Here is a 26,302-nt window from a genome sequence, read left to right as displayed (position 1 = left end):
GCATTATATGGTAAGGTTGCTTTCTGTGGGAGATTAGGGATATTAATTTAGAGAGCAGTTGGTACAACTTTGGATTAGAGACCTCTTTGAGAAGAGCATGTTCTGCTCTCATCGCTATCCCAGCGACATAAGCTGAATCTGTAACCAGATTGAAAGGCTCGTTTTCAAACTTTTCAAAGGCTCTGACAACGGCTGCTAATTCTGCGATCTGTGGAGATCCCTCCACTATTTGTATGTCAGAGTGCCAATCTTGTGTTTGGGGGTCTCTCCATGTAACCACCGACTTGTGGGAAGACCCTGAGCCATCTGTAAAGAGTGTTAGAGCCTTGAGAGGTTTTCTACTTTGGATTTGTTTTGGAATCAAATGGAAGGTTACATCAGGGTTAAAGAGTTTGTGTTTTGGGATCTTAACTGAAATTTGGCCCGTGTAGCTATCCAGGGCAAACTGGAGGCTTTCATTGGTCTGGATCAAATCCTCAAAGTCTGTAAGAGTTATTGGTAAGTATATGCATTCGAACTCACAACCTGAAAGAGATCGAAGGCGAGTCCTTGCCTTTTTTATTAAATGTGCTATGACCTCCTGGTAGGTGGTAAGTGTCTTTGTGGGCTGGCTATTTGTAAAGATCCATTCCAGTATCAACAAAGGGTCTCGAAGCTGTGAGTCCCATTGGAATATCAGTCCATGGAATCGAGGTGCTTTTCCCAGGATGATGAACTTGAAAGGCAGACTGGGCTCGAAGCGATGGGCTTTGCATGAAGACAGGGCTTCCTGGACTTTAGTGATGGCACCTCTGGCTTCTTCTGTGAGAGTGCAGGGAGAGTCCAGGTCCTTAGGTCCGCGAAGAAGGTTGAACAAGGGAGCAAGGTCTTCTGTTGTAATTCCTAGCAGTGGACGTACCCAGTTGATGGATCCACACAGGCTGTGTAAGTCCCTGAGGGTTTTTGGGTCGTCATTTATGGTGAGCTGCTGAGGTACGATGGTCCTTTCCCGGATCTGGACTCCAAGGTAAGTCCATGGCTTGGTGTACTGGATTTTATCCTCACGAATCTCCATTCCTGCCTTTTCTATGGTTTCAATAGTCTTTTTAACTGTATTGTCCAAGTAAGCTTTGTCTGAAGCACACACCAGGATGTCATCCATGTAGTGATGGATGATAGCATCGGGGAATGATTTCCGAATGGGAGACAGGATGTGAGCCACGTACCACTGGCAAATAGTGGGGCTGTTTTTTAGTCCTTGAGGAAGATAACGCCAATGATATCTTTTGAGCGGGGCCTCCTTGTTAAGAGAGGGAACGGAAAAAGCAAACCGTGGAGCATCCTCAGGGTGCAGAGGAATGCTGAAGAAACAGTCCTTAATGTCTATGATAGCAAGTATCCAGTCTCTAGGCAGCATCGATGGGGAGGGCAGGCCAGGCTGGAGGGGGCCCATGTCCTCGATGGCCTCGTTGATTCTGCGAAGGTCGTGGAGGAGCCTCCACCTGTTTGTCCCAGGCTTTGGTAGAACGAAGACTGGAGAGTTCCAAGGGCTGTTGGACTCCACTATGTGGCCTTTTGCGAGCTGTTCTTCCACGAGGGTGTTTAGGGCGCGCAGTTTGACTTTATTGAGGGGCCACTGTTCAATCCAGAGTGGCTTGTGACTTTTCCAGGTGAGACGAGGTGTTTCTGGCAGCGCGCTTACTTCAGTGACCCCAATTAGAAATCCTGAGTGGGAATATGTAGAGAAGCTCCCCACTGGGATAGAACGTCTCTGCCCCAAAGGGTGATGGGGGCCCTTACCACAAATGGACGAATGGTTGCCAGCTTGCCTTCAGGCCCTTCCACAAGGATGTTGTTCTTGCTTCTCATGGACACTGTGGCTCCACCAATCCCTGAAATCATGCCTGCAACAGGTTGTAGATCCCAGTGTGCTGGCCATTCTGAGCGGGCGATGATGGTCACATCAGCACCGGTGTCCAGCATCCCTGGCAGGTGGGTCTTCTCGCCTTTGCAGGTGAGGCCGCACTCGATGGTAGGCTTGGATGGTCCCACAACATGAGCCCACATAGCTGTAGGGTTGAGAGGAATCTGTTCCCTGTGATCCTTTGGGAGTAAAAAGGCTTGTGCTATTGGAGTTCCCTTTGAAAGAAAAAATGGTGAGTCTATGCAGCATACCTGGACGAGAATCTCTTGTCCTGGCTGCACTGTCAGCACTTCTGGAACAACGAAGATCTCCTTTGGGCTATTAAGAGAGTCACCTATAATTAAAATATGCGAAGGACCACCTTTTGGCGCATATTTGCCTGTGGGAACACGGTGAACATTCTCGTTATTAAAGTCAATGGACAAAGCAGTTACCAGTTGACGGCAGGTTCCCATCTGGGTTGCCCCGTGGGTTGGATCCTCTTCTTGTGGTCCGGAACATCCTGGGCTGGTGCGGGGTTGGGTCTGGGTGGCCTTTGATTTGTTGTCAGCGCCCGGGGCTCGACCGGGCGGGGCAAGAAGTTTCCCGAATGCTGCTGGTAGCGCTGCTGATTCTGGGGTCTTTGGTAATTGTTACGGTGGTATCGGGGGTGTGATCTCTCTGGGCAGTCCTTTATATAATGTCCAAGATCTCCACAGTGATAGCATTTAGCTTGGTCTTTAGAAGCTATTACTGCATATGCACCAGAAACTCCTTCAGCAATACCTTTAGCAACTGCTTGGGCCACTGTATCGTCCGTGGACGTGTGATGTGTACAGCATTCCAGCATTTGCTCTATGGTGGGGTCTGTATCCATGGGTAGAGACCTCAAAATGGCTTTGCATTTTTCATTAGAGTTACACAAGGCAAGTTTACATAAGAGTTCCTTCTTTGCCTCTGTGCTCTCGATCTGTTTCTCCATAGCATCTCTAAGTCTGTCCACAAATTTGATAAAACTTTCATCAGTCCCTTGTTTAATAGCAGAAAAATGCATTGTTGGCATTGACTCATCAGGCACAAGAAGTAAAGAGGTTTTTGCTGCAAGAGCGATGTCCTGCAGTGCCTCTTTATTCAAGGTTTCCAATTGGTCTGCTGGTTTCTGTAAGTCACCTTCACCAGCTAGTTGGGCTACTGTAAAATCCGTCTTATTAGCATCCGCAGAATATGAATCTGATAGCGTTTTTAAATGTCTTTTCCAATGCCTGTCCCATAACAAATATTCTGCTGGGGACAGGAGGCAGTGTGAAATATTTTTTACATCGTGGGGAAGTAAGACATGTGCTGAGAACATGGCTTCTAAGAAATTTCTAAAAATATGTGAGCTTCGCCCATGTTCTTTGGCTATATTTCTTAATTGCACTAGTTCCTTATTGGAGTTAGCTTTCCACGTCTTTATAGCGGACTCACCACCATTCCGTCCTTGCTTATATTCTACTGGGAAAGCATTAATCTTCTGTGCCAGCTCCCAGTCTCCAGCCTTTGTCGCTTCTACTTTAATACGAGCCCATGGATCCGTGTGGATCGTATCAGAATCAGATTCACTGCAAGAGCTCTGGTCCTCTGAGGAGGACTGAGGGAGGGTTGCTATCCGTGACTTGCGCTTTTTTCGTTTAGAAGCGTTTTTCAAAGGTTTCAATGGCTGGGGGGGGAGACATGGCATGACCTGGCTGGGGGGAGGTGCCACTGGAGCTGGGATGGCAGCACAGCACGCACAGGACCGGGTGGGGGGGACAGCACCGTGGGGGGTGTCTGGGACTGTGCTTGTGTGAGGTGTCCCTGCTGTGGCAGGCAGGGAGCAGGGGGAGGGGGCGGGGATGGACAAGGCCTCGGGAGCGGTGAGGGTGTGGCTCGGGGAGCCCGCGGGAGGGGCCGGGCCGGTCGGAGCTGGGGCGGGGGGAGCGGGGGCGGCGGGCGCGGCGGCGGGAGGGATGGTGGGGGACATCAGCGCGGGGGTGGGGGGGTACACAGCAGAGGGGGGAAGAGCCGACGCAGGGGTGGAGGGGGCGGCAGAGGCAGGAAAAGGGACCCCCGGGACCGGAAGCAAGGAGGAAGCCGAGCCAGGGGTAGGGGAGATGTGTGGAGTTACAGATAAGATAGGATTCGCGGAGTTGGGCAGCGCAGGTCCCGCAAGGGTGGAGGATGTGGGGGGGGGAACTGGGGTGGGCAGCGTAACCTCTGCTTTAGGAGTAGCGGAGGCGAGAGGGACTTTAGAAATGAAGGGGTGGTGTGAGATATGCAAGTGACATTCCTCTGAGTCCTTATCAATCTTACTATTTGAAGAGGAAGTATCTGTTAAGCCCTGCAAGATTTTTTCTCTGTTAAATCTTTCAACGGTTTTAGTTATTATATGGAATAAAGGCAAATAGTTAGTTACAGAGAAATCCTGGTTTGTTTGGGAGATATATATTGTGTTCCCGATCATATCCCAAAACGAATTTTCAATGACTGCTTTCTTATCAGTATCAGGGTATTGCGAAATAATCCAAGTTACAAATTTTTTAAGATTAGTTTTTGAGAGCTTGCCTTTAGAAAAGGAGAAGTTGTTAGCAGATAAGATTTCTAAAATAGTTGAATATATCTCTCTCTCGGTTTTACTTAGTTTTAAAGTACTAAAAATTTTACCCATGTTAATGGTTAGCCCTTCCAGCAGAAAAAACGTGAAAAAAAAAGAAAAAAAAACCCGAAAAAAAAGTTTTAGAGCCCCAAAGTTATGCGCGCAATATTAGCTAATACTTACAATTCCTGGGGTCCAAGATCTGTGGAAGGGGTCTGCTGCGTCAGTTCTCCTCGGAACTTTCTGTCGTTCAGATGTAAGTTTTGAGTGTCGAACTGACCCTCCTGGGGAAAGGATTTTCTAAAACGAAAAGTCCCTTCACAGAAGGAGCGGCTTCCCGAACAGGCAATCACAGAAAACCCCAGGGGGGCTTCGTTGCTCAACCGACGGATATCGCCTCTGGGGGGGGGTCCGAATCCGAAGTCGTTGGGCTGCCACTTTAATAAAGCCTCTTATTTGGCCTTATCATAATGCAGAGCACTAGGGCTCAGGAGCTCAGTCCCTGGGTAGGGACCGGGTGCCCGAAGCTCGCTCGCTCATGCCAAGACCGCAGGGCTACCATCTAGCAAGCATGGTGATTATCAGCTCTATAGTGATTGCAAGCTCTCAGGATTTCAGCTTTGCTTGCTAGGTAGTGGTGCCCTGGGCTTGAGGCTGCAGCAGACGGAGAGAGAGGAGAAGGAGAAGGCGCAGGCTGTTCCACGAAGATGGCTTTATTTGGGGAGGTCCGTGAAGGGTCTCTGCTCTTCTTCTTTCTCTCCTAATGGGGTACAGTATGCTTCTTTTATAGGGTTGGAAAGGATCCAAGCTTGACCAATGGGTAAGGGGTTAACATGACATTGCCTTATAGGGTTACAGAGGTAGGTTAAGGGGTGGAGGACAAGAAAACAGGAATTTTCTTTTGCTGTTTCAGCATTCCTATTGTTCATATCCTCCATGGTGCTTTTCCTAAATCTATGGGGTTTACTACAAAGGGGGGGGTCAGGAAAAGGTTTTGGGGGTCCTCAGTGGGCAGCACAGGGCTCCTGGAGGGTCAGATCTGAGGGTGAAGGTCCAGGAAGTGCCAGAAGTGAAACACGGTTGGGGGGGGTCCTTCCTCAAGTCTCTGCTAAGACCCAGCCCTGGAACTGGGGGTGCCACATCCTGGGGGTGCCACATCCCAAGGGCGACACATCCCGAGGGTGACACATCCCAGAGACACCAAATCCCGAGAGTGCCAGATCCCAAGGGTGCCACACTCCGAGGGCGCCACACTCCAAGGGTGCCACACTCCAAGGGTGCCACACTCCAAGGGTGCCACATCCTCGGGGTGCCACAGCCTGGTGGTGACACATCCCGGGGACACCAGATCCCAAGGGTGCCAGATCCCAAGGGTGCCAGATCCCAAGGGTCTCACATCCCGGTGATGCCAGATCCCAAGGGTGCCACATCCCAGGGGTGCTGCATTCCAGAGGTGCCACTTCCCAGACGTGTGTGAGATGTTTTTGTGACCCCAAAAGAGCCCAGCAGCCCCAGCAGAGCAAAGCACGAGGCCGAGGGGCTCTGGGGCTCCATCCTGGCAGCTGCCCCTCCGTAGAACGAGTCAAAGCTTTCACGCTTTGGGACAGATCCCTGAGCAGGGAACCCCTGGGCTGAGGAGGCTCCAACGTCCCCCAAACCAGGGCCTGTCCCGGGTGAAACCAGTGGGGTTTGGGTGGCACCTCGGTGACACGGGACAGCTCTGGATTTGGGGTGCCACCCTCGTGCCTCGAGGCAAATGTCACTCCCTGCCACCCCCGCGTCACTCGGGCATCGCTGTCCTTGCAGGGCTGGGCATGGCCAGCTGCTCCCCCACGGGTTTGAGGGAAAAAGTGGGAGAATTGGGAAAGGGGCCGAGTGTGGGAGGTGCACGAGAGCACCAGAGGATTTCCCTGCCAGCTGGGGGACCAGGATTCAATTTGGGATGGGTGACACTCAAATTTGGGGTGGGTGACACTCCAGTTTGGGATCAATGACATTTCAGTTTGGGATCCCAATTTGGGATGGGTGACACTCCAATTTGGGATCCCAATTTGGGATGGGTGACACTCCAATTTGACATCCCAGTTTGGGGTGGGTGACAGTCCAGTTTGGGATCTGTGACACTCCAATTCGACATCCCAGTTTGGGGTGGGTGACAGTCCAATTTGGGATGGGTGACACTCCAATTTGACATCCCAGTTTGGGATGGGTGCCAGCCTGCAAGGAGCAGGGCCGGGAAACAAAAGGAACAATGCAGTGAGTCAGGGATACCGGAATAAATCCGTGCAATGCCCCGGGGACACAGGAGCATCCTCAAACACGAACGGGCACCCCTGGTTTGGCTGGTCCTTCCCTCTTCCTCCTACCCATTGTCTGATTTGAAACCTTCTCATTGTCTGATTTTGAAACCTTCTCATTGTCTGATTTTAAATCTTCTAATTGTCTGATTTTTAAACCTTCTCATGATCCAATTTTAAATCATCTAATTGTCTGATTTTAAACCTTCTCATTGTCTGATTTTAAACCTTCTCATTGTCTGATTTTAAACCTTCTCATGGTCCAAAATTAAATCTCATTGTCCGATTTTAAACCTTCTCATGGTCCGAATTTAAACCTTCTCATTGTCCGATTTTAAACCTTCTCGTGGTCCAATTCTAAATCTTCTCATTGTCTGATTTTTAAACCTTCTCATTGTCTGATTTTAAATCTGCTTGTCCTTGTCCCTAACATGGGTGACAAAGAGGTGACAATTGCAAAATATGCAGCAGTTCCTGCACCAGCCAGAAAAGACCCCGGCCTTGGGTTTTCTCCTGGTTTTATGCCCAGTTTCCTCCAGAAAATCTCTGGAATGAGAGTAGAGTACAAGCAGAAAACAATGGAAAATATTCTGGAAAACAAGTTATAAAAAACAGATGCTGCTTTGTCTTGGGCAGCGTCCAACCAGTTGGCGTTGCAGGAAACAGAAATCACATTAAAAACTCACCCAGGGGACAAAGTCATCCCTGTTTCCATGTGCAACAGCCCAGTTTGCTCCTACAGCAGAAGGAAAATGTGCAAATTTTTCGTCGTGTTGCAAAACTCCCCAAGTTTTGGCAACTTCTGCCCGAAAGGCCTTGCCCTCGACATGGAGGTGTGACCAAGCCGGGGTTTTTCCCCTCCCTGAGCCCTGTCAGAGGTGATGGAGGGGCCAAGGACAACATTTCCAAAGCCTGGTGGGTGCAACCAGGAACTTGAAGCGGAGGAATGAGGCCGGGAGGGGCTCGGGGTTCCCACCTGGCAATTTCCAGGTGCGGGAAATGTGAACTCAAGCTGATGCTTGTGGCAGGTGTGTCACCAGCTCTGATGAAACAGGACCTCAGACAGGTATAAAAGGGCTGCTCCAGGCTCCTGGGTCACACTGACGGATCCAAACCCTCCTCGGAGACCAGGGTGAGTAGGACGAGGATGGTCCTTGCAGGGAAAAGGATGAGGGAGAAGCCATTTGGGATCCATCAGCTCGGGGCGATGGGTTCTCCTCGGGGTAGAGCAGGAGGTTGGTTGGGGTTGGAAAATGAGGACAAATTAATGGGATTTTGGTGGCATCTTTGGTGGAGGCACCACTAATTCTGTGTCCTAAACGCCCCCACTGGCCTGACCCTGCTTTCCTCACCTGAAAAATGTCCCCAGCTGTGTCGGAACAAGCTGCTTCCTTGACGAAGCCAAACTGGAGCAATGCCCCCAAATCCCCTCATTTTCTGCTCCACACCAAAGAGCTGCAGGTGCCCCCAGGCTCAGGTGCAGCTCCCGCTGATTTTTGTCCCCTCTCACACGTCGAGGTTTGTCCCCAACCCCTGCAGGTCCCTCCGGAGCTCAGCCATGTCCACCAGCACCCACAGCCACGCCGGGAGCCGGCAGCTCCCGGGGAACTGCACCCTGGAGAAGGCCCTGCAGACCGTGGTGGACGTGTTCCACCAGTACAGCATCCGCCAGGGTGAGATTGACCTCCTGAGCATGAGCGACTTCACCACGCTGCTGAAGGAGCAGGCGCCGTCCTTCCTGGGGACCTGCGTGAGTGCCCGGGGGACAACCCCACGGGGATGGGGTTCGGGAGCTCCCGGGGGACGGGGGGGTTTCTGTCACAGCCGGGTTGGGGCCACCCCTACTGCTTGTGGTGGTGGGAAGTGAATCACACAGGCACAGTCCAAACTGCAGTTTGAGATTCTTCTGGTTTTTGCAACGCCTTAATCAAAAGATTCCACGTGCGTGGTGGTGTGAAGTGAATTAAACTCACACCTGAACAGTCCAGCCATGCAATTTGAAGCTTTTTCTGGTTTTCGTAATGCCCAAAAGAAGATTCTCTTTTCAATTGGCAGATAAATTGTGGAATCTTTGCCGTTGTCAGCAGTTTCGCTCTGGCTCTGATTATGACCCCAAGCTGTTGTTTCTAATGTTGTAAAAATTGGTTTTGGAGATCTGTAGGATAAGAAAATCCGTTCAGATTCCTCTTTGAGGTGTCCTATTGAAATCTGAGACCACACAATTGCATTTTTTTCTCCTGACACTGCAAGGAGAAATATCTGTGACATCCATGTGCTTGTCTTTGTTGAAGGACCTCACCAAACTTCTCAAGGGCTTCTTGGGCCTAGGCCGTGAGGATTAGAACTTCTGGGAGTTCTAATGTCGCAGTCTCCTCTCAATAAGTTGAAAAGCGGTGCAAGTTCATCGTTGGTGATTCCCAAAATTGGCCTTCTCCAATTGATTTCTCCCAAAATTGGCCTCATCCAACTGATTTCTCCCAAAATTGGCCTGGTCCAACAGATTTCTCCCAAAATTGGCCTGATCCAATGGATTTCTCCAAAAATTGGCCTGGTCCAATGGATTTCTCCTAAAAGCCACTGTGCCCCCAACTACAGGGATTTGGGACAAAATCCTGTCTCCTCTGGGATTTAATTTGGGGCTAAAGGTGAGGTAGAGGAGGGTTGGGACATCCTGCAGCTTCCAAGCCCTTCCCAGGTCAGGGAAGGATCCACCCGGCTCTTGGAGTGGAGCTGGGACAGGGACGTGACCCCTCCTCGTGTCCCCAAAATCAGGACAGGAACCGGCCTGGCTACTTGGAGAAGCTCTTCCAGGAGACCGACCTGAACAAGGACAAGGAGGTGAGCTTCGAGGAGTTCACCATCGTGCTGAGCAAGCTGGCTGATGACGCCCACCGCATCAGCCACGGCTCCGAGCGCTGCGGGCCCGACAAAGACTGAGCCTGGCCGTGGAAAAACGGGAGAGGGAAGCTTGGGGGATCGGGCTCTGGCTGCTCCCTGCCCGCCTGGAGCAGCCCCATGGCACAATAAAGCAGCACTTGAAGTTCTCTGAGCTTTTCCTCATCCGTCGTGGGGGTGGCAGGAGGGACAGAGAGGGGTGGGTGGGGTCACCTGAAGTGATGGTTCTGTCAAAAAATCCTCATGAAGCAAAATGTTCCCAGTGCCCAAAATCCTCTGGTTTGGGATATTGGGATTTCAGGATGTGCTAATGATGATTTTCTGCCGTTCCGGGAGAGACACAGAGTTCAGGCACTTCCATATCCCAAAACTGCAACACCCAAACACCCAAAATCCCAAATCTTGGATCTGAGGCAACACCCAAACACCCAAAATCCCAAGTCCTGTATCTCAGGGACTGGGAATGCTCTGCTTGATGACAATTTGGGATTTGGGAAGTTGGGGTGTTGTGGTGTTGGGATATGGACCCCAGGGGGACAAAGCTGCTGCTCCCTCTCCCCACACCAGCCGCTCTCCTGCCCCTAAAAGTGAGTTTTGAAAGAATTTTGCAACTCTTTGCAACTCCGGGTGTTCCTGTGGGTCCCTGGGCACCTCCCAGCAGGTCCTGGGCTGTTTCTGCTCCGGTTCATGGACCCCTGGCTGAGCCTGGACCTTGGGGACAGCTGGACAGGGAGGTTCTCCTGCAAGGACACCTGCAGAGCCACCAAAGTGGTGCCAGCACCTGTCCCTGTGAGCCCCTTGTCCCTCAGTGCCTCCAGTGACCACTCACACCTGGGGGTCACCCCTGGCTCAGGCCACCTTGGAACACCCTGGCCCCCATCCCTGTCCCCCATCCTTGTCCCCCTGGCACCTCCAGAGTCACCAAAGTGACCCGAGGAGGTTTCCTGAAGTTGCACCAAAATTCTGCAACGCCGCGGCCACCCCCGGACACCCCGTTGTGAAATGTGCCCGATGTCCCCAGATGTCCTGTTCTGCAGCAGAACGTGCCTGTTGTGAAAGCAGAGCACCCCAGCAGCCAGGGCTGGGGGCTGGGGATGGAATCCTGGGGTCCTTTCACTTGGGAAAGACCTCCAAGATGGAGTCCAACCTGTGACCTGTCCCCTCCTGGTCACCCAGACCAATGTCCAGCCTGTGACCTGTCCCCACCTGGTCACCCAGACCAATGTCCAGCCTGTGACCTGTCCCCACCTGGTCACTCAGACCTGTCCCCACCTGGTCACCCAGACCAATGTCCAGCTCTTCCTTGGACACCTCCAGGGACGGGGACTCCAAACCTCCATGGCCTGGTTGCCCTTTCCAGGAGGAAATTCCTGCTGAAAGGAGCTCCTGAACTCGGCCTAGGCCTTGTTTTGGCCTCCAAAACCAGGAGAGCAAAGACCAACCTGAGACCAACCATGACGAGACCAACCTGAGCCAGGCAGGTCAAACCAACCCCAGACAAGCGTGCTGAGTCAGCAGGCAGCTCATTTTGATGAGGAAATGCTGGAAAATCTCGTTTTTCTCCCCAGCTTGGCAGCTCGGAGCTGCCAGGCCCGCGCTGGGCCTCTGCCAGGCCGAGAAACAACAACACAAAAAAAGCCACAAAATCCAGGACAGAGCCCTGGAAAGCGAAATAAAAATTCGCCTTTGAGCCACACCTGGGCTCTGCAGCTCAGGGCACACCTGGGGTGGGGACAAACCGCCCTTGGCATGGATGTAACGGAGCTCGTGGAGCTGGGCCAGGCCGGGAACACGCCCGGATCGTCTTTCATGGACGGCTGGTTGCCGCAGGCTGGGGACGTTCCCGGTGCCACCTGTGCCCCGTGTGACACAGCCAGCCCTGCCAGGAGCAGGTGGCACTCGGTGTTCTGCTCTGGTGAAGGGTCAAAGGTCGGGCTTGGTGATTTTGGAGGTTTTTGGCAAGTCCTGGGGCACTGGGATGGACCAAGGGTGGGGACATTTTGGGGATGAGCAGGGCAGGGGGTGACCTTCACTCCCCGGCATCAGCAAACAGCCCTGGAAAGGAGGAAAATTGAGAAAAATCCCAAAAGTGGAAAAATCCCAAATGTGGAAGAACCCCAAAGGTGGAAGAATCCCAAAAGTGGAAAAATTGCAAATGTGGAAGAATCCCAGATGTGGAAAAAATCCCAAATGTGAAAGGACCCCAAATGTGGAAGAATCCTAAATGTGGAAGAACCCCAAATGTGGAAAAATCTCAGATGTAGAAGAATCCCAAAGGTGGAAGAACCCCAAAGGTGGAAGAATCCCAAATGTGGAAAAATCCCAGGTGTGGAAGAATCCCGAGGGAAGGGGCTTTTGCCCAGAGCTGCTGGCGAATCCCAGCAGGTGAGGGGACAGGGCCGCCCCCACCTGAGCCGGTGACAGCCTGAGCTTGCGGGAAAAGCCACAGAGCCCCTTTTGGGGAACTTCCCGGAGCCTTGAGCAATGCCAGGGGCCGTGTGAGGCCAGCCAGGAACGGGATGGGGACATTTCACAACGGGGACACTTCATGGCTGGGCTATAAGAGACACCGAGGTGGCACCGGCCCCGCACCCGCCCCAGGGGACCTCTCTGCGGTGACAAGATGAGCAAGGCAAGTGCAGGGGGGGTATTTGGGGTGTCCGTGCTCTTTTCCAGGTCATCCCAGGTGTGAGGATCCTCAGGGAGCGTCTCTCCATCTCCAGCCGGGGTCCCGGCTGGGCAAAACCATCTCCAGAGCCCATGAGGACAGAGGTTTCCTCCTGGAAGAGGTTCCCGGTCACCAGAGAGGCTCCTGGACATCAGATCTCCTGCTCTGTGTCCCCACAGAGAGTTCTGGGGTGTTGTCACCTGCTCTGTGTCCCCACAGAGGGTTTTTGGGGTGTTGTCACCTTCTCTGTGTCCCTACAGAAGGTTTTGGGTGTTGTCACCTTCTCTGTGTCCCTACTGAGGGTTTTGGGGTGTTGTCACCTTCTCTGTGTCCCTACAGAGAGTTGTTGGGGTGTTGTGACCTGCACAGAGAGTTTTGGGGTGTTGTCACCTGCTTGATGTCTCTACAGAGGATTTTTAGGGTGTTGTTCACCTGCTTGGTGTCCCCACTGAAGGTTTTTGGGGTGTTATCACCTGCTGTGTGTTTTTGGGGTGTTATCACCTTCTCTGGTTGGTTTATCTGCAGAACCAGCCTCAGACCAGGCCCATTTTGGGGCCGAATCAGCTCTGAGCTCTCATCTGTAGGTGCACAGGGCCTGTGAGGTCCTTCAGCCTCCTTGGAGAAAACTCCAAGAGCTCCAAAATGGAACAGTTCCTCCCCAGATTTTCTCCTTCAGCCCCCTTGGACAAGGAGGTCCTTCGGCCTCCAACAGAAAGGAACGTTCCTCCCCGGATTCTCCTGGTTCCAGCCCAGTTATCCCAGATTCTCCTGGTTCCAGCCCAGTTATCCCGGATTCTCCTGGACATTCCCAATGACCATTTCTCCTGCAGGGCCAGCAGAGCCAGGAGCAGCTGTCGGAGATGGAGAAGGCCATGGACGTCATCATCGACGTCTTCCACCAGTTCTCGCGCCGCGAGGGCGACAGGGACACCCTGACCAAGAAGGAGCTCAAGATGATGATTGACAAGCAGCTGGCCAATTACCTGAAGGTGAGGGGTTGGATTGTCCCCAGGGTTTGGGTTCGCCCCCTTTCCTGCTCTGCTCTCCTGCCCAACCACCCCATCCCAAACGTTCTCCACCAAGGAACCCTCATCCCCTTCTCTGCAAAAATCAGACCAAAATCTCCTTTTCCACCTGGAAGCCACACCCCAAACACCCCCAAAAAACCCATTTTTTTTTTGGTTTGGAGCTCACCTTCCTAAAGGCAAAGGAAAATTTTGTCTACCCAGGGGAGAAACTATCCTGCCCAACCACCCCATCCCAAATGTTCTCCATGGAGGAAACCTCACAGCTCTCATTCCTTTCTCTGCAAAAATCAGCCCAAAATCTCCTTTTCCTCCTGGAAGCCACACCCCAAACAGCCCCCAAAAAACCCCATTTTTTTGGTTCGGAGCTCACCTTCCTAAAGCCAAAGGAAAATTTTGTCCCCCCAGGGATAAACCAAGGAGATTTTGCCCTCACTTCGTCCCCTCTTTCTCCTTCACAGCACGTGAAGAACAAGGCCACCATCGACCAGATCATGAAGGACCTGGACGTCAACAAGGACGCCCAGATCAGCTTTGGGGAGATGATGCTGCTGGTCACCCGTGTCACCTGCGCCACCCACGAGCACCTGCATGAGGTGGAGGACCACCAGCACCAGCACCAGCACCAGCACCACCACTGAGGCAGCGCCTCCGAGCAAAATCCTGGAGTTTGGAGAAGCTTCCAGAGCTGAATCCAGCCTTAAAATCCTCCCTCTCTCCCTCCTCTTCCTGCCAGCGCCGTGGTTTTGCTGCCAAATAAAGATTTCCAAAGCTCTCCGGTGTCTCTGTGGGTTTTTCTGGGTTTTTTTCTCTCCTTTCCCACCTTTGGGACTGGAAATTTGGGATTCACCCCAGCAGCTGCTGGTGGCTCACAGAGGTTGGGGTTGCACCCAGGATTTGATGGATTTTTGCATTTCCAACTGGAAAAACTCCCATTTTTTGAAAATTCTGCACAGATGTCCCAAGGCTGAGCTCTGGTGGTGGGCAGGAGCTGGGAGGAAGGATGAGCACTAATTTCTGCAGAAAAACCCTTTTTAGGGCATTTTTGCTCCACAGATGGTGGTGGGCACTTTAAGTTTTGGGCTTAAAAACTTATTTGTGGACAAGAACATGAAACAACCCCAATCCCTCACCCAGAACACCCCAAAAAGGTTAATTAGTAATAATGAGCTGCTTTTCAGAGGGAGAAGCTGGCTGGGAGCTTCCCAAACCCTTTTTGGGGCAGAAAAGCAGCAGAGCTGATTTCCCAAGGGTGACTCAAAGCCCTGAAACCGCCCAGCTCCGGGAAGGAACCTTCCAGAAACTTCCCCAAAGCAGCAAGAGCTGAAGCAAGACGCAATTAATTAACACAAGGCACAATTAACACAAGACTTCCCCGGGTTTGCTTCACCCCCAGGTTGCTTCAGCTTCCTCTGGAGCTGGTTTTGACACACAAAATGTCAAATTCCTCCTAACGGGGTCAAAGCTGCAGCAGGAGCAGGGAGCCCTCAGCTCTGCACCCCCAAAAAATGAGGTGTTTTAAAAATGTTTATTTTTAAGATTTATTTTTTAAAATTTATTTTTTAAATGTAATAATAAATAATAACAACAAAACCACCACCACCACCAATAATAATAATAATAATAATAATAATAATAATAATAATAATAATAATAATAATAATAATAATAATTATTATATAATACATAATACACTATATTATATATATTATTATATATTATATATTATATATTATAAGAGTATACCATAATATTATATATTATCTTAATATATAATATTGTCTTAATATATAATAGTAATATATGTTATATTAAAGTATAAGATTATATTACTTTAATGTATAATATATAATATAATAGTAAATCAATATACTGTATATTATATTATATTATATTATATTATATTATATTATATTATATTATACTATATTATATTATACTATATTATATTATATTATTTATATTATAATATTTATGTTATCATAATATATAATACGGTATGATATGATATGATATAATATAAATAATATAACATAATATAATAATACTATTTATTTATTTATTTATTTATTTATTTATTTATTTATTTATTTATTTTAATAATAATCCCCTAATAAGATATAATCAGAATAATCCCCTAAAAGACTCCGGGATCCGGAGGCGAGCCCGGGCTCCTGGTGCCACCTGCTGGGATGTGACATCGCCGGGAGGCGACACTTGCAGAGGCCGCCAGGTCCTGCCTGAGCTGCCACCGCCAGGGGAGCGCCGACTTTGACCCTCATCCATGGAGAAATTTCCTAAACTTCAAAGTAGACCGGAACCCACGAAAGTGAGAAATTACAGAGAGCGAGAAACTGAGGTTTTTGGGATTTTTAGTATGCAAGATGGAGGGCACAGGGTGCTGTCCTGAATTTCCTCTTCATGTTTCTTCTTCCTCCTTCTTCATGGGTTTGGGTGGCGTTTTGTAATTGGGTGGGAAAATCAGCATTTTTGGGCTCTTTGGGATCAGTTATTGGGTTAAAAGGGAAAATAATCCAGGTGTCAGCTCTTAACTGGATAGTTTAGTGTTAAAAGACCTTGGAACAAGAGATTGTTGGGCATTTTGTGCCCCCTGATGAAAAACTGCTGGGCTCACAGTAGTGAGACTGTTTTACTGATAAGAAATAATAAACACAATAATAAACTCTTGAGTCCAAACATGAATTTCTGTCTCAAGTGCCTTCAATCCAGACCCAGAGAAACCCACAGCTGGTACGCCCACAGTGATGCCCCAAACCCAGCACTGAAGGGAATCCCAAAAAATCCCCCAAAAGCTCCTGGGTTTCCCAAAGAGGGAGAGCAGCCAAGGCCGCTGCAGCTGCCCCAAAAGCAGCCAGGGACCTGCAGGGACTTGCTGCCTCTTGCCTCATCCTGCTGGGGAAGGAAAATTTGGCTCCAGCCCGTGGCTTGATCCCATTTCCAACCCACCAAGGGGCGTGGGTGGCTCTGCAGGCGCTCCTGTCCCAGCCGCGGGGAGATGCTGAGCGAGATCTGCCCCTGTCTGGAGATCTCGGTGCCCGAGAGGGGCACGCCCTGGGCACGGGGAGGGATCCTGGCAGCCCTGATGGGATCCGGGCAGTCCTGGGCACGGGGAGGGATCCTGGCAGCCCTGGGCACGGGGAGGGATCCTGGCAGCCCTGGGCACGGGGAGGGATCCTGGCAGCCCTGGGCACGGGGAGCGATCCTGGCAGCCCTGGGCAGGGATGGGATCCGGGCAGCCCTGGGCAAAGGGAGGGATCCGGGCAGCCCTGGGCACGGGGAGGGATCCTGGCAGCCCTGATGGGATCCGGGCAGCCCTGGACAAGGGGAGGGATCCGGGCAGCCCTGGGCAGGGATGGGATCCGGGCAGCCCTGGGCAAGGGGAGGGATCCGGGCAGCCCCGCAGCTCCTCCGGGAGAGAATGAGCTGGGCTGGGAGTGGCTGCAGCCCCCGAGCCTTTCCCGGGTCCTGGGGATGGATCAGAGCCTGGTCCCAGATCCATCGGGGCAGGATCAGAGCCTGAGCCTGGTCCCAGATCCATCAGGGCAGGATCCCATGGTGATCCCAGATCCATCAGGGCAGGATCCCATGGTGATCCCCAGGTGTCCTCACCGTGCCACCGCTGCCGAACCCACAAACCCTTTGTGTTCTAGACAGGAAAAACCCCATTTTAGGGGATGAGAAATGCAGAATTTTACGTGAGAAGGGGAACCCCTGGCTGGTGTTTTTGGGCACCCGAGGAGGTGCTTTGTCCCTGACCTACATCCACCTCTCCAGCTGTGCCGTAAACATCCTGGGAGCGCAGGATAATGAGGGAGCCTCCCTGGGAAGAGAACAGGACTGACCGGAAGGAATCTTCTCCTCCTCCTCCTCCTCCTTCTCCTTCTCCTCCTCCTCCCACTCCCGAGCCTGCCCGGGGCTGCTCCGAGCCTCTCCCGCCACTCCCGGTGCGGATCCAGGTGAGGCTCCATCGCTTCTTTTTGTCTTTAAAATGAATTTTTGCGCTCGTGGGGTTGCCCCAGAACCGGTTTTAGCCGGCGGCAGGACGGGATCAGCTCCTTTGGGCACCTGCAGGAGCTGATTCATTCACCCCACAAGTGCCTGGGAGCAGCTTCCCTCTAATTGAGGCAGGGAAAGTGGAAAAAAATGAGGGGGATCGAGGGGAAAGTCCTCGGAGAAGCCGGGAAAGGAAAATTTCTTTTTAGCTCTGGTGAAATTGAATGCAGGAAGGCTGAGGTGGGATGTTTGGGATCTCATTGGAAGGGAAATTTGGGGTTTTTGGAAGAGATATTTGGGAATTGTGGATGTTTAGGATCATTGGAAGGGATGTTTGGGATCTTTAGGATCATTGGAAGGGATGTTTGGGATCTTTAGAAGGGATGTTTGGGAGTTTTGGAAGGGATATTTGGGATTATTGGAAGAGATATTTGGGATCATTGAAAAGGATATTTGGGATTTTTGAAAGGGATATTTAGGATTTTTGGAAGAGATATTTGGGATTATTGGAAGGGATATTTGGGATTTTGGAAGGGATGTTTGGGATAATTGAAAAGGATATTTGGGATTTTTAGAAGGGGTGTTTGGGATTATTGGAAGGGATGTTTGGGATTATTCAAAGGGATGTTTGGGATTTTTAGAAGGCATATTTGGGGTTTTTGGGAGGGATGTTCCGGGGGGATTTTCCTGCCGCCCTGACAGCGTCTGCGGCCTCAGGTTCTGCTCCTCCCCAGGACTGGAGCCATGTCCAGGCTCATCAAAGCCATCACTGACATGATGCAGAGCTCCCAGGGCAACGCCAGGAAGGGCAGGAAATCGGAGACCTTCAGCAGGAGCGAGTTCAAGAAGCTGATCCAGCAGGAATTCGTTCCTGTCAAGGTAACAGCAGGGGCCGGAGGGGGGAAAAGAGGCTGGGAAAGGGACCTGGAATTGTTGGAGCGAGTCCAGAGGAGACCACGAAGGTGATAAAGGGACTGGAGACCTTTCCTGATGGATCCAGGCTGGGAATGCTGGGAATGTTGGGAATGTGGGGACCCCAGAGCCCCTCCGGGACCTGCAGGGGCTCCAGGCAAGCTGGAGAGGGATTTCTCCTCAGGAACTGCAGGGACAGAGAGGCAGGATGGGCACCCACAGCCGGGCACTCCCCGTGGGCAGTTGGGGCACCCAAAATTTGGGATTTGGGCTCTGGGGATGCTGCAGCCACCGGGTTCCTGCTGTCACCACATCCCCCTCTGCCCTCTGGGGTATTCTGGGGGGTGAGGGGGGTCTGCAGCACCCACCCCACATCCGAGGCTGGGCTGGGGTCTCTCCTCCCTTGGGGTTTTCCCTGCGGAGCTCCTGCGCCCCCTCCCCTTTTCCCGCTCTGCAGCCCTGTTTGGACGGGTTTGGACCCTTCCAGCACCTCGGGCTGAGGGGTCCCGGCCCTTCCCCACCTCGGGAGGGGCTGACAGGGCCGCGTGTCCCCTCAGAGGTCCCCGAGCAGCAAGTCCAGAGCCGTCGCCCGGCCCTCGGAGCCCGACACGGAGCCCATGAACAAGGAGAGGGCTCCGGCCAAGCCCTGCATCTACTGAGGGCCCTGTGCTGCTCCTGGCACGTGGAGGGAGCAGGTGAGGGACACCAGGGTGACGCCACCCCTGGGACACCTCCTAAGGTGGGGACCCCGTGCCCGGTGTCACCCGCAGGTGACGAGGTGTGGCCATGGTGGCGAGCCCAGCCCGGCGGGGAGGGTGGGATGGAGCAGGAGCTGGGCTCTGCAGGGCGTTTAATCAGCCCTAATTAAACCCGTGCAGTAATTGGGCACCAATCAGGGCGGGCTGGAGGGAGGGACCTCGGGTCCTGCCAGGTTTTGTGGGTGAACCCCCCTCGTGGGTTTCCCTCCCTTTTCCATAGGATTGCTCCGATGCTGGGATCTCCTTCCAGGCTTTTCCTGCTCCTCCTTCCACGCCAGGAACATCCTGGGACGAGTGAGGACCGAGCCCAGCTCCACCAATTTACCTCCATGAGGCAAAAATATCCCCAGGTCTCCTTTGGTCCCCCTGCTCCAGCGGTGTCTCCTTGGGGTGCTTTAAAAATGCAGCTTTGAAGGCTTGGAGGGGGTGGTTGGGGGCAGATTTTCTCTTTTTTTCCTCATAAAAAGCAAAAAATCTCAACCCTGCTGAAATCTCAGCCCCTTCACCCCGGTTATTAATGGGGAGAAAGCGAAAAAAAAAAGAAAAAAAATCCCTGGTTAATAGGGCTGGGATGAGCAGGGGAATTATTTGATTATTTGATATCAGCCTGTACAGAAATGACGAGCCCAGAGTGGCAATTCCTGGGGGAAAATTAAAAGTTTATTTTTGTTGGGAGCTCATTTCCAGCTCATTTGGAGTCAGCAGCAGAATTCCCACGGGTTTCTGAGGGGGTGGACACACCAAAAATGCACCTCAGGGAGGTGGATTTTCAGAGAGATCTTTCTGCACTGTAAATATCCCAAAGGCGATTTATTTCCCCTGCTTATTTTCCCCCTTCTCACACAAACGGTTGTAACACCACAAAAACCCAATAAAAACCACCCAACCTGGTGCCTGCCTGGATTTTAGGAGCCTCCCAGCCCCAAAACCCCATCCTGGGCTGGCTCTGGAGAACATCCCAGCCCCAAAACCCCATCCTGGGCTGCTTCCCTGGTTCTAGAGAACATCCCAGCCCTAAAACCTCAACCCAGGCTGGCTCTGGAAAACCTCCCAGCCCCAAAACCCCATCCTGGGCTGTGTCCCTGATTCTGGAGAACATCCCAGCCCTTAAACTCCATCCTGGGCTGTGTCCTTGGTTCTGGAGAAAATCCCAGCCCTAAAACTCCATCCTGGGCTGCTTCCCAGGTTTTAAAGAACATCCCAGCCCCAGAACCCCATCCTGGCTCTGGAGACCATCCCAGCCCTAAAACCCCATCCTGGGCTGTGTCCCTGGTTCTGGGGAACATCCCAGCCCTAAAACCCCATCCTGGTCTGCCTCTCCCAGCCCCAAAACCCCATCCTGGTTCTGGAGAACCTCCCAGTCCCAAATCCCCATCCTGGGCTGCCTCCCAGGCTCTGGAGTGCAAGGAAACACCAACACCAGCGGGGTTTAGAGGATGTGACTCTTTATTGGGCACAGCCCAGCCCTTGCCGGGCTCCGGAGGGCACCGGGGAGGCTTCGGGACCCCCGGGGAGGTGACAGGGATCCGGTCCCCGTGCGGCCTTTGCTGCCAGAGCTGGGACAAGGCGATGGCCACGCTGTCACTTCATCTTCTGCTGGGGCATCTGCGGCACCTGCTGCTGCTGCTGCTGCTGCTGGACCGGCATCTGCGGCTTCCCGTGGCAGCCGGAGCCACCGGAGCTGTGACAGCCACCACCGCCCGAGCTGTGGCAGCCGCCACCGCCTGAGCTGTGACAGCCGCCACCACCTGAGCTGTGACAGCCCCCAGAGCTGCCGCCAGAGCTGTGGCAGCCGCCGCCGCCGGAGCTGTGGCAGCCACCGCCACCGGAGCTGTGGCAGCCACCACTGCTCTGGCGCTGCTGCCGGTGGCACTGGTCCTTGTCCTGGCGGGAGCACATGGCGCTGTGCTGGGTCACCTGTGGGGACGCAGCAGCTGGCAGGGCTTTGTCCTTCCTGCTCCTGCCCTTCCAGGCAGCAGGGTTTGGAGTTTGGAGGTCCTTTTCCCAGTCCCAGACAGATCCCACATTTCTGGATTGTTTTCCCCCCCGGCATTGTCCCACTGAAGGCGTTGGGGACACCCAGGCCATGCCTGGCTGGGACTGGGAAAAGGAATCCCGGTGTTCCTTGTGCCAGTCCCAGCCAGATCCCACATTTCTGGATCCTTTTCCCCTCTGGCATTGTCCCAGCCAGATCCCACATTTCTGGATCCTTTTCCCCTCTGGCATTGTCCCACTGAAGGTGTTGGGGACACTCAGGCCATGCCTGGCATTCCAAAATCAGAGCCAAGACCCCAGACGCTCCCTGGGGGTGTTCCTTTTCCCAGTCCCAGCCAGATCCCACATTTCTGGATCCTTTTCCTCTCTGGCATTGTCCCACCGAAGGCATTGGGTGTTGTATCACACTGCAACAGTTGGGGACACCCAGGCCATGCCCAGCTTTCCAAAACCAGAGCCAAGACCCCAGACCCTCCCTGGCTGGCACTGGGAAAAGGGATCCCAGTGTTCCTTGTCCCATTCACAGCCAGATCCCACATTCCTGGATCCCTTTCCTCCCTGGCATTGTCCCATTGAAGGCGTTGGGGGCACCCAGGCCATGCCTGGCTTTCCAAAATCAGAGCCAAGACCCCAGACCCTCCCTCCACATCCCCACCTCTGCTCCCTCCGAACCCCTGGACTCCCTCCTCACCCACCCCAGAACAAAACCCAGCCCTGTTCCAGGTGAGGGGATCCAAACTCACCCCACCAATGGTTCTGGAGCCCCCCAGCTCTTACCCGAGCTGCTCGTGCAGGAAGAGATGAAGAAGGAGGAGAGGCAATGAGGCTTTTGGGGACAGGAGCACTTTTATACCCTCTCTGCACACCCCACATGGAGAAGCCCCTCCCTGTCCCGTCCATTTAATTCGCTGGTGGCTTTTTAATTTTTTTTTTTTTTTTTTTTTTTTGCCTCCCCATTTCTGGGGCTCCTGGGGTGACTCACCCGATCCAGGCTGGGATTGCCTCTCCTTGTAGGTCGCCTTTCCTGTCCACAGAGCTTTAATTGCCGGCTCTGCCTGTGCAGGGCTGGGCTGGGGGAGCCGTGGGTGGCCCCGGTTTCCCCAGGTCAGGTTTGGTGTCGATCACACCCCGGGAGTGATTCGGGTTCAGGGGGAGATGATGATGTCTCACCCCCAAACCACAAACCACAGCTTCCCTCCAGGATGTCCTGAGGTTCTCTAGGCCTGCAACTCCCCTAAAAACCAAAATGGGCCCTGAAGTGGCAAAAACAGTTTTGGGAAAGGAGAAAACTCTGATTTAGCAGGAATTTCCTCTGCACTGGGGATGGCGAGGGGAATGTCCAGTGCTGTGTCCAGTTCTGGGCACGCATGGCAAGAGGGGCTGGAGTGGGTCCAGAGAAGGGAATGGAGCTGGAGAAGGAGCTGGAGAACTCCTGAGGGAGCTGGGGAAGCCCAGCCTGGAGAAAAGGGGGCTCAGGGGGAATTTCTGACTCTGCACAACTCCCTGACAGGAGGCTCAGGTGGGAATCAGGAGGAATTTTTTTCCTGGAAAGGGCGGCCAGGCCTTGGAAAAGGGGTTTGGAGTCACCTGGAAGTGTCCAAGGAGGGTCTGGCTGTGACCCTCTGGGTTTGGGCACAGCTTGGATTCGATGGCCTTGGGGGGCTTTTCCAACCTCAGGGATTTCGGGATTTGCCTGGAATCCCCTTTGGCTCGTTCCTCTTAGAACTGGTCAAAACACGGTGGGGCGACGAGGAAACTCCAAGGTTTCCTGCCATTGCCAAGAGCTCAAGCAGCTGGAATTCTTATTTTTGGAAGGAATAAGCCCTGCCCTGGGTAAGGATCCAGGATTAGCAAGGTGCTTAATTATGTGGTTGAGTCTCTCAGCCTGGGAACAAATCCATGGTTTTATTCCAGGTGAGCGGCTCCGGTGCTGCCAAAGGAGGAGGAGGAGGAGGAGGAGGAGGAAGAGGAGGGATCCCACAGGAGCCTTTGGCCACACACAGTTGTGGGCACCTGGCAGACCCCTGGGACTTTCTCCAGAGCTGCAGGAACACCCTTTTTGCATTTCCCCTGATCCCCAATTAGCTCCTAATTGGCCAGCAAATCCCGGATGCTCAGCCCCACACCATGAGAGGCAATAATTTGGGATACTCCCTGTACCTTTCTGCTGCGTGGGCTGGGAATTCTTTAGGAGCATGGAGCTTGTTTGGCTCTTTTCTGTCACTGATTATGGAAGACATTGCAATCGTTAAACTGGAAGCAAAAAAAGGGCTGGAATTTGGATTTTCCCATCTGGGAGCTGCTGTGGTTTTGTTGGTGTGAAGAAGCTTGGAAAACACCGGGTGGGAAATATTTTCCTTCCTCCCAAGCTCTCCTGTCTTTGATTTGTCTTTGTCCACGTTGATTTTATGGAGATGGAGACTGAGTGGTTCCTTCCATCCAAACCCCATCCACATTTGCTGGTATCCAAAACAGAGGATTTTGGGAAATTTGGGAGGACAGGGCAGGTGAGGGAACCTGGTGAGCAGCCTGGAGTTTCTTTTGTGTTGCTAATCTTCTGCCACGATCTAGAACAGTGTCAGGACAAACTGTGCCTGGGTTTGGTCGCTGCTCTTCAATTGTGTTTTGTTCTGGCCTCAGCAGAAACGTGGTCGATGACCTCTGGGGAAAAAAACACTCGAAGGAATTTTTGGCTCTTGGCATCTCCCTGTGTTCATTTCCTCGTGTTTTAATTGCTCCGAGTTTGTTAACAACGGGCAACCCTACGTTTTGTGGTTGGCCACCTCTTGAGAACGGTTTTTGAATTTGGGGGCTCAAGGCAAACCCCAGATTCGGACAAGGAGCCTTCCCGAGCCATCCCTGCTCCAAAAACAGGGAGTGAGCTGCTGCCTGCACCCTTTTCAGCAATGCCAGAAATTTCTGATCCTCCTGACGCACTCGAGAACAATCTTATCACGGTAACATCCATTTCATGAATGGCAATACCGGAGCAATAAATTACCCAATTCGTTTTAATTACAAGCTGAGAAGAAATTTAGCAGCTCGTTGTGTAACCATCGAGCAACGCCCCTGGCACGATCCAGGGCTCGGGCAGGGCTCGGGCACAGCGTTTCTAGAAAGGCTGGCTGGGGGTTTGCCACCAGCACGCTGAGGTACCTCCCTCGGGGGTGGCGTTTTGGGGCCAAATGGCAAAAAAAAAAGGGTTTTTTTTGTCTAGACTCTTTGGCTCAAAACATCTCTGAAATTATGGATTATGGTGGCTCAAATGAAGTCACAGACCGATCCACACACAACCGTGCCAGCTGAGCAAAGCGTTTATTTCAGCACCCACAGACAAGCTCAGGACAGGTTACAGGACACACCGGGGAGGGAAGGACACTTTGTCCTTGGAAATTGGAAATTCCTGGGCACATGCAAAGCTTTCAGAACGTGACACAGGATCCAGGGCACTCCTGTGGATCACCTGCAGCTGGTGGGATGATCACTTCATGTTTGAGGACACTTGGTAGATTTGCTGCTGGCACTCCGGCGGCTTTCCATGGCAGGATCCCCCGCTGCTGCCATGGCAACCAGATCCGCTGCTGCCGTGGCAACCAGATCCGCCGCTGCTTCCACGGCAACCAGATCCGCTGCTTCCATGGCAACCAGATCCGCTGCTGCCGTGGCAACCAGATCCGCCGCTGCTTCCACGGCAACCAGATCCGCTGCTTCCATGGCAACCAGATCCGCTGCTCCTTTGACAACCAGACCCGCCACTGCTTCCACGGCAACCAGACCCGCCACTGCTACCATGACAACCGGATCCGCCACTGCTCCCATGGCAACCAGACCCGCCACTGCTACCATGACAACTGGATCCACCACTGCTCCCATGGCAACCGGATCCGTGGCTGTGGCAGCAGGACCGTTCCTGCTGGTGGCACTGGTCCTTGTCCTGGCGGGAGCACATGGTTGGAGACCTGCTGGGGAAACTCATCTGTGAGTGAAGGCCATGAGCGGGGACACTGGAAGCATCCGAAGCTGTGGGAGAGGTTTTACAGCGATTTCTGTGAGCCAGAGAGAAGTTTGAGAAGAGGATCTGTGTTCAACCCTGAAAGGATTTTCTACTGAGGTTGTTGATACAGAAACCAAGAAAGAAAGGAGGAGAAATAAGAGAAACCTGCAACTGCCTGTTCCAATGAGCACTTTGTTTGTCTCTCATGACCAATAAGTGTAAATTTATGAGTTTTGTAAGAATGTATAAAAATCATGCATCAAAATCAAAATGGTTTGAAGCCTTCTGAAAAAGGGGAGTTGCTTTGCATTGTCTCCGTCTCAACCACGACACGAGGCTGCGTTGGATGGGACTTGGAGCACCCTGGGATGCGCTAGTGGGGGTGTCCCTAAAATCAGCAAGCCGATTTTAAGGTCTCTTCTATCCTGGCCCATTCCATGACTCCATAATTCCATGGTTTCACGGTTCTAAGCCAGGTTCTTGAGCAGGAGAAGAGTTATCCCCGTACATCTGCCCATGGTGGCTCCTTTGGTCTTGTACATCAGAGAGAAGTGAAAAGAGCTGGACAAACTCCAGAGCAAGACATGCAGAGCCACCTGAGCCGGGAATTTTTACATTTTCCCACTTGGCAGAAGGACTGAGATGGAGATAGGACGTGGAAGAGAAGTCCCAAAGAGCTCAGGATTGGGGAGAAGCTGGAGAGCGTTAGGAGAGTAAAAATCGGATGGATCTGGACTCACCTGGATCAGAAGGAGCTGGAGAGGCGACGCTGAGGAGCTGAGACGCTGCGGAGAAACGCGGAGCGAGGGCTTTTAAAGGCTGGCTTGGGCTTCTCCTCCGGAAACGAGCTGGGGCCCCACTGGAGGGACCTGATTGCTCAGCACCCCGAGCACTTGGCTAATTGGGAGTTTTTGCTGTGCTGTTTTGACACACGGAGCTGATCGATATCCTGACATCCCTCTCGTTACTCCATAAAAATGTTAATTGCCCACCACGCCTGGCCCGGTGGGGCGCGGGGCTGGGAGAGTTTGGGGTGGTTTTTGTCACCTTTGATTGTGGCATTTACCTGTTCTTTGTGCCCAGATCCTGAACTGAGATGGGACGGGTGTTAGAGGGTGGGAAGGTGGGATTGTGGGGTCTGATTGTGGGGTTGTAAAGGAAACCCAAAAATGAACGAGAAAGGGAACAAAAAGGCTGTAGTGGTGGGTAGTAAATGAAACATAATTGGACAGGGCATCAAAGAAACAT

The 26,302-nt window shown here is 52.4% G+C and overlaps 4 protein-coding genes across 4 annotated transcripts; 2 read left to right on the top strand and 2 right to left on the bottom strand.

Moving 5' to 3' along the window:
- Positions 1-8,351: 8,351 nt before the first annotated feature.
- Positions 8,352-9,730, top strand: LOC118696046 (protein S100-A7-like). Its single transcript, XM_036397973.1, has 2 exons — positions 8,352-8,543; positions 9,566-9,730. Exons 1-2 carry the CDS (start codon positions 8,352-8,354, stop codon positions 9,728-9,730), a joined length of 357 nt encoding a protein of 118 aa, XP_036253866.1.
- A 2,564-nt stretch (positions 9,731-12,294) lies between these two features.
- LOC118696044 (protein MRP-126-like) lies at positions 12,295-14,124 on the top strand. Its single transcript, XM_036397970.1, has 3 exons — positions 12,295-12,320; positions 13,187-13,345; positions 13,843-14,124. Exons 1-3 carry the CDS (start codon positions 12,312-12,314, stop codon positions 14,020-14,022), a joined length of 348 nt encoding a protein of 115 aa, XP_036253863.1. The 5' UTR covers positions 12,295-12,311; the 3' UTR covers positions 14,023-14,124.
- Positions 14,125-20,646: 6,522 nt separating this feature from the next.
- LOC118696048 (keratin-associated protein 5-4-like) lies at positions 20,647-20,964 on the bottom strand. Its single transcript, XM_036397976.1, has one exon. The coding sequence runs from the start codon at positions 20,962-20,964 to the stop codon at positions 20,647-20,649; it is 318 nt and encodes a 105-aa protein (XP_036253869.1).
- A 3,577-nt stretch (positions 20,965-24,541) lies between these two features.
- On the bottom strand, positions 24,542-25,009 carry LOC118696043 (sericin-1-like). Its single transcript, XM_036397969.1, has 2 exons — positions 24,837-25,009; positions 24,542-24,740 (listed from the first exon to the last, which is right to left on the bottom strand). The coding sequence occupies exons 1-2, from the start codon at positions 25,007-25,009 to the stop codon at positions 24,542-24,544; spliced, it is 372 nt and encodes a 123-aa protein (XP_036253862.1).
- Between the last annotated feature and the right edge of the window lie 1,293 nt (positions 25,010-26,302).

The sequence above is a fragment of the Molothrus ater genome, chromosome 29, assembly GCF_012460135.2.
Source record: "Molothrus ater isolate BHLD 08-10-18 breed brown headed cowbird chromosome 29, BPBGC_Mater_1.1, whole genome shotgun sequence".
NCBI classification, from domain to species: Eukaryota; Metazoa; Chordata; class Aves; order Passeriformes; family Icteridae; genus Molothrus; species Molothrus ater.
Note: the sequence above shows the minus strand (reverse complement) of the source record. Positions and strands in the feature narration are given on the sequence as shown.

Excerpts from the sequence above, each read along its gene's own strand:
- LOC118696046 (XM_036397973.1), top strand. The coding sequence starts at position 8,352 with ATGTCCACCAGCACCCACAGCCACGCCGGGAGCCGGCAGCTCCCGGGG. Across the intron at positions 8,544-9,565 it reads CGTCCTTCCTGGGGACCTGC|GACAGGAACCGGCCTGGCTA; the intron begins GTGAGTGCCCGG and ends CCCCAAAATCAG.
- LOC118696044 (XM_036397970.1), top strand. Across the intron at positions 13,346-13,842 it reads AGCTGGCCAATTACCTGAAG|CACGTGAAGAACAAGGCCAC; the intron begins GTGAGGGGTTGG and ends TCTCCTTCACAG.
- LOC118696048 (XM_036397976.1), bottom strand. The coding sequence starts at position 20,964 with ATGTGCTCCCGCCAGGACAAGGACCAGTGCCACCGGCAGCAGCGCCAG.
- LOC118696043 (XM_036397969.1), bottom strand. The coding sequence starts at position 25,009 with ATGTGCTCCCGCCAGGACAAGGACCAGTGCCACCAGCAGGAACGGTCC. Across the intron at positions 24,741-24,836 it reads TGTCATGGTAGCAGTGGCGG|CGGCGGATCTGGTTGCCACG; the intron begins GTCTGGTTGCCG and ends CCGTGGAAGCAG.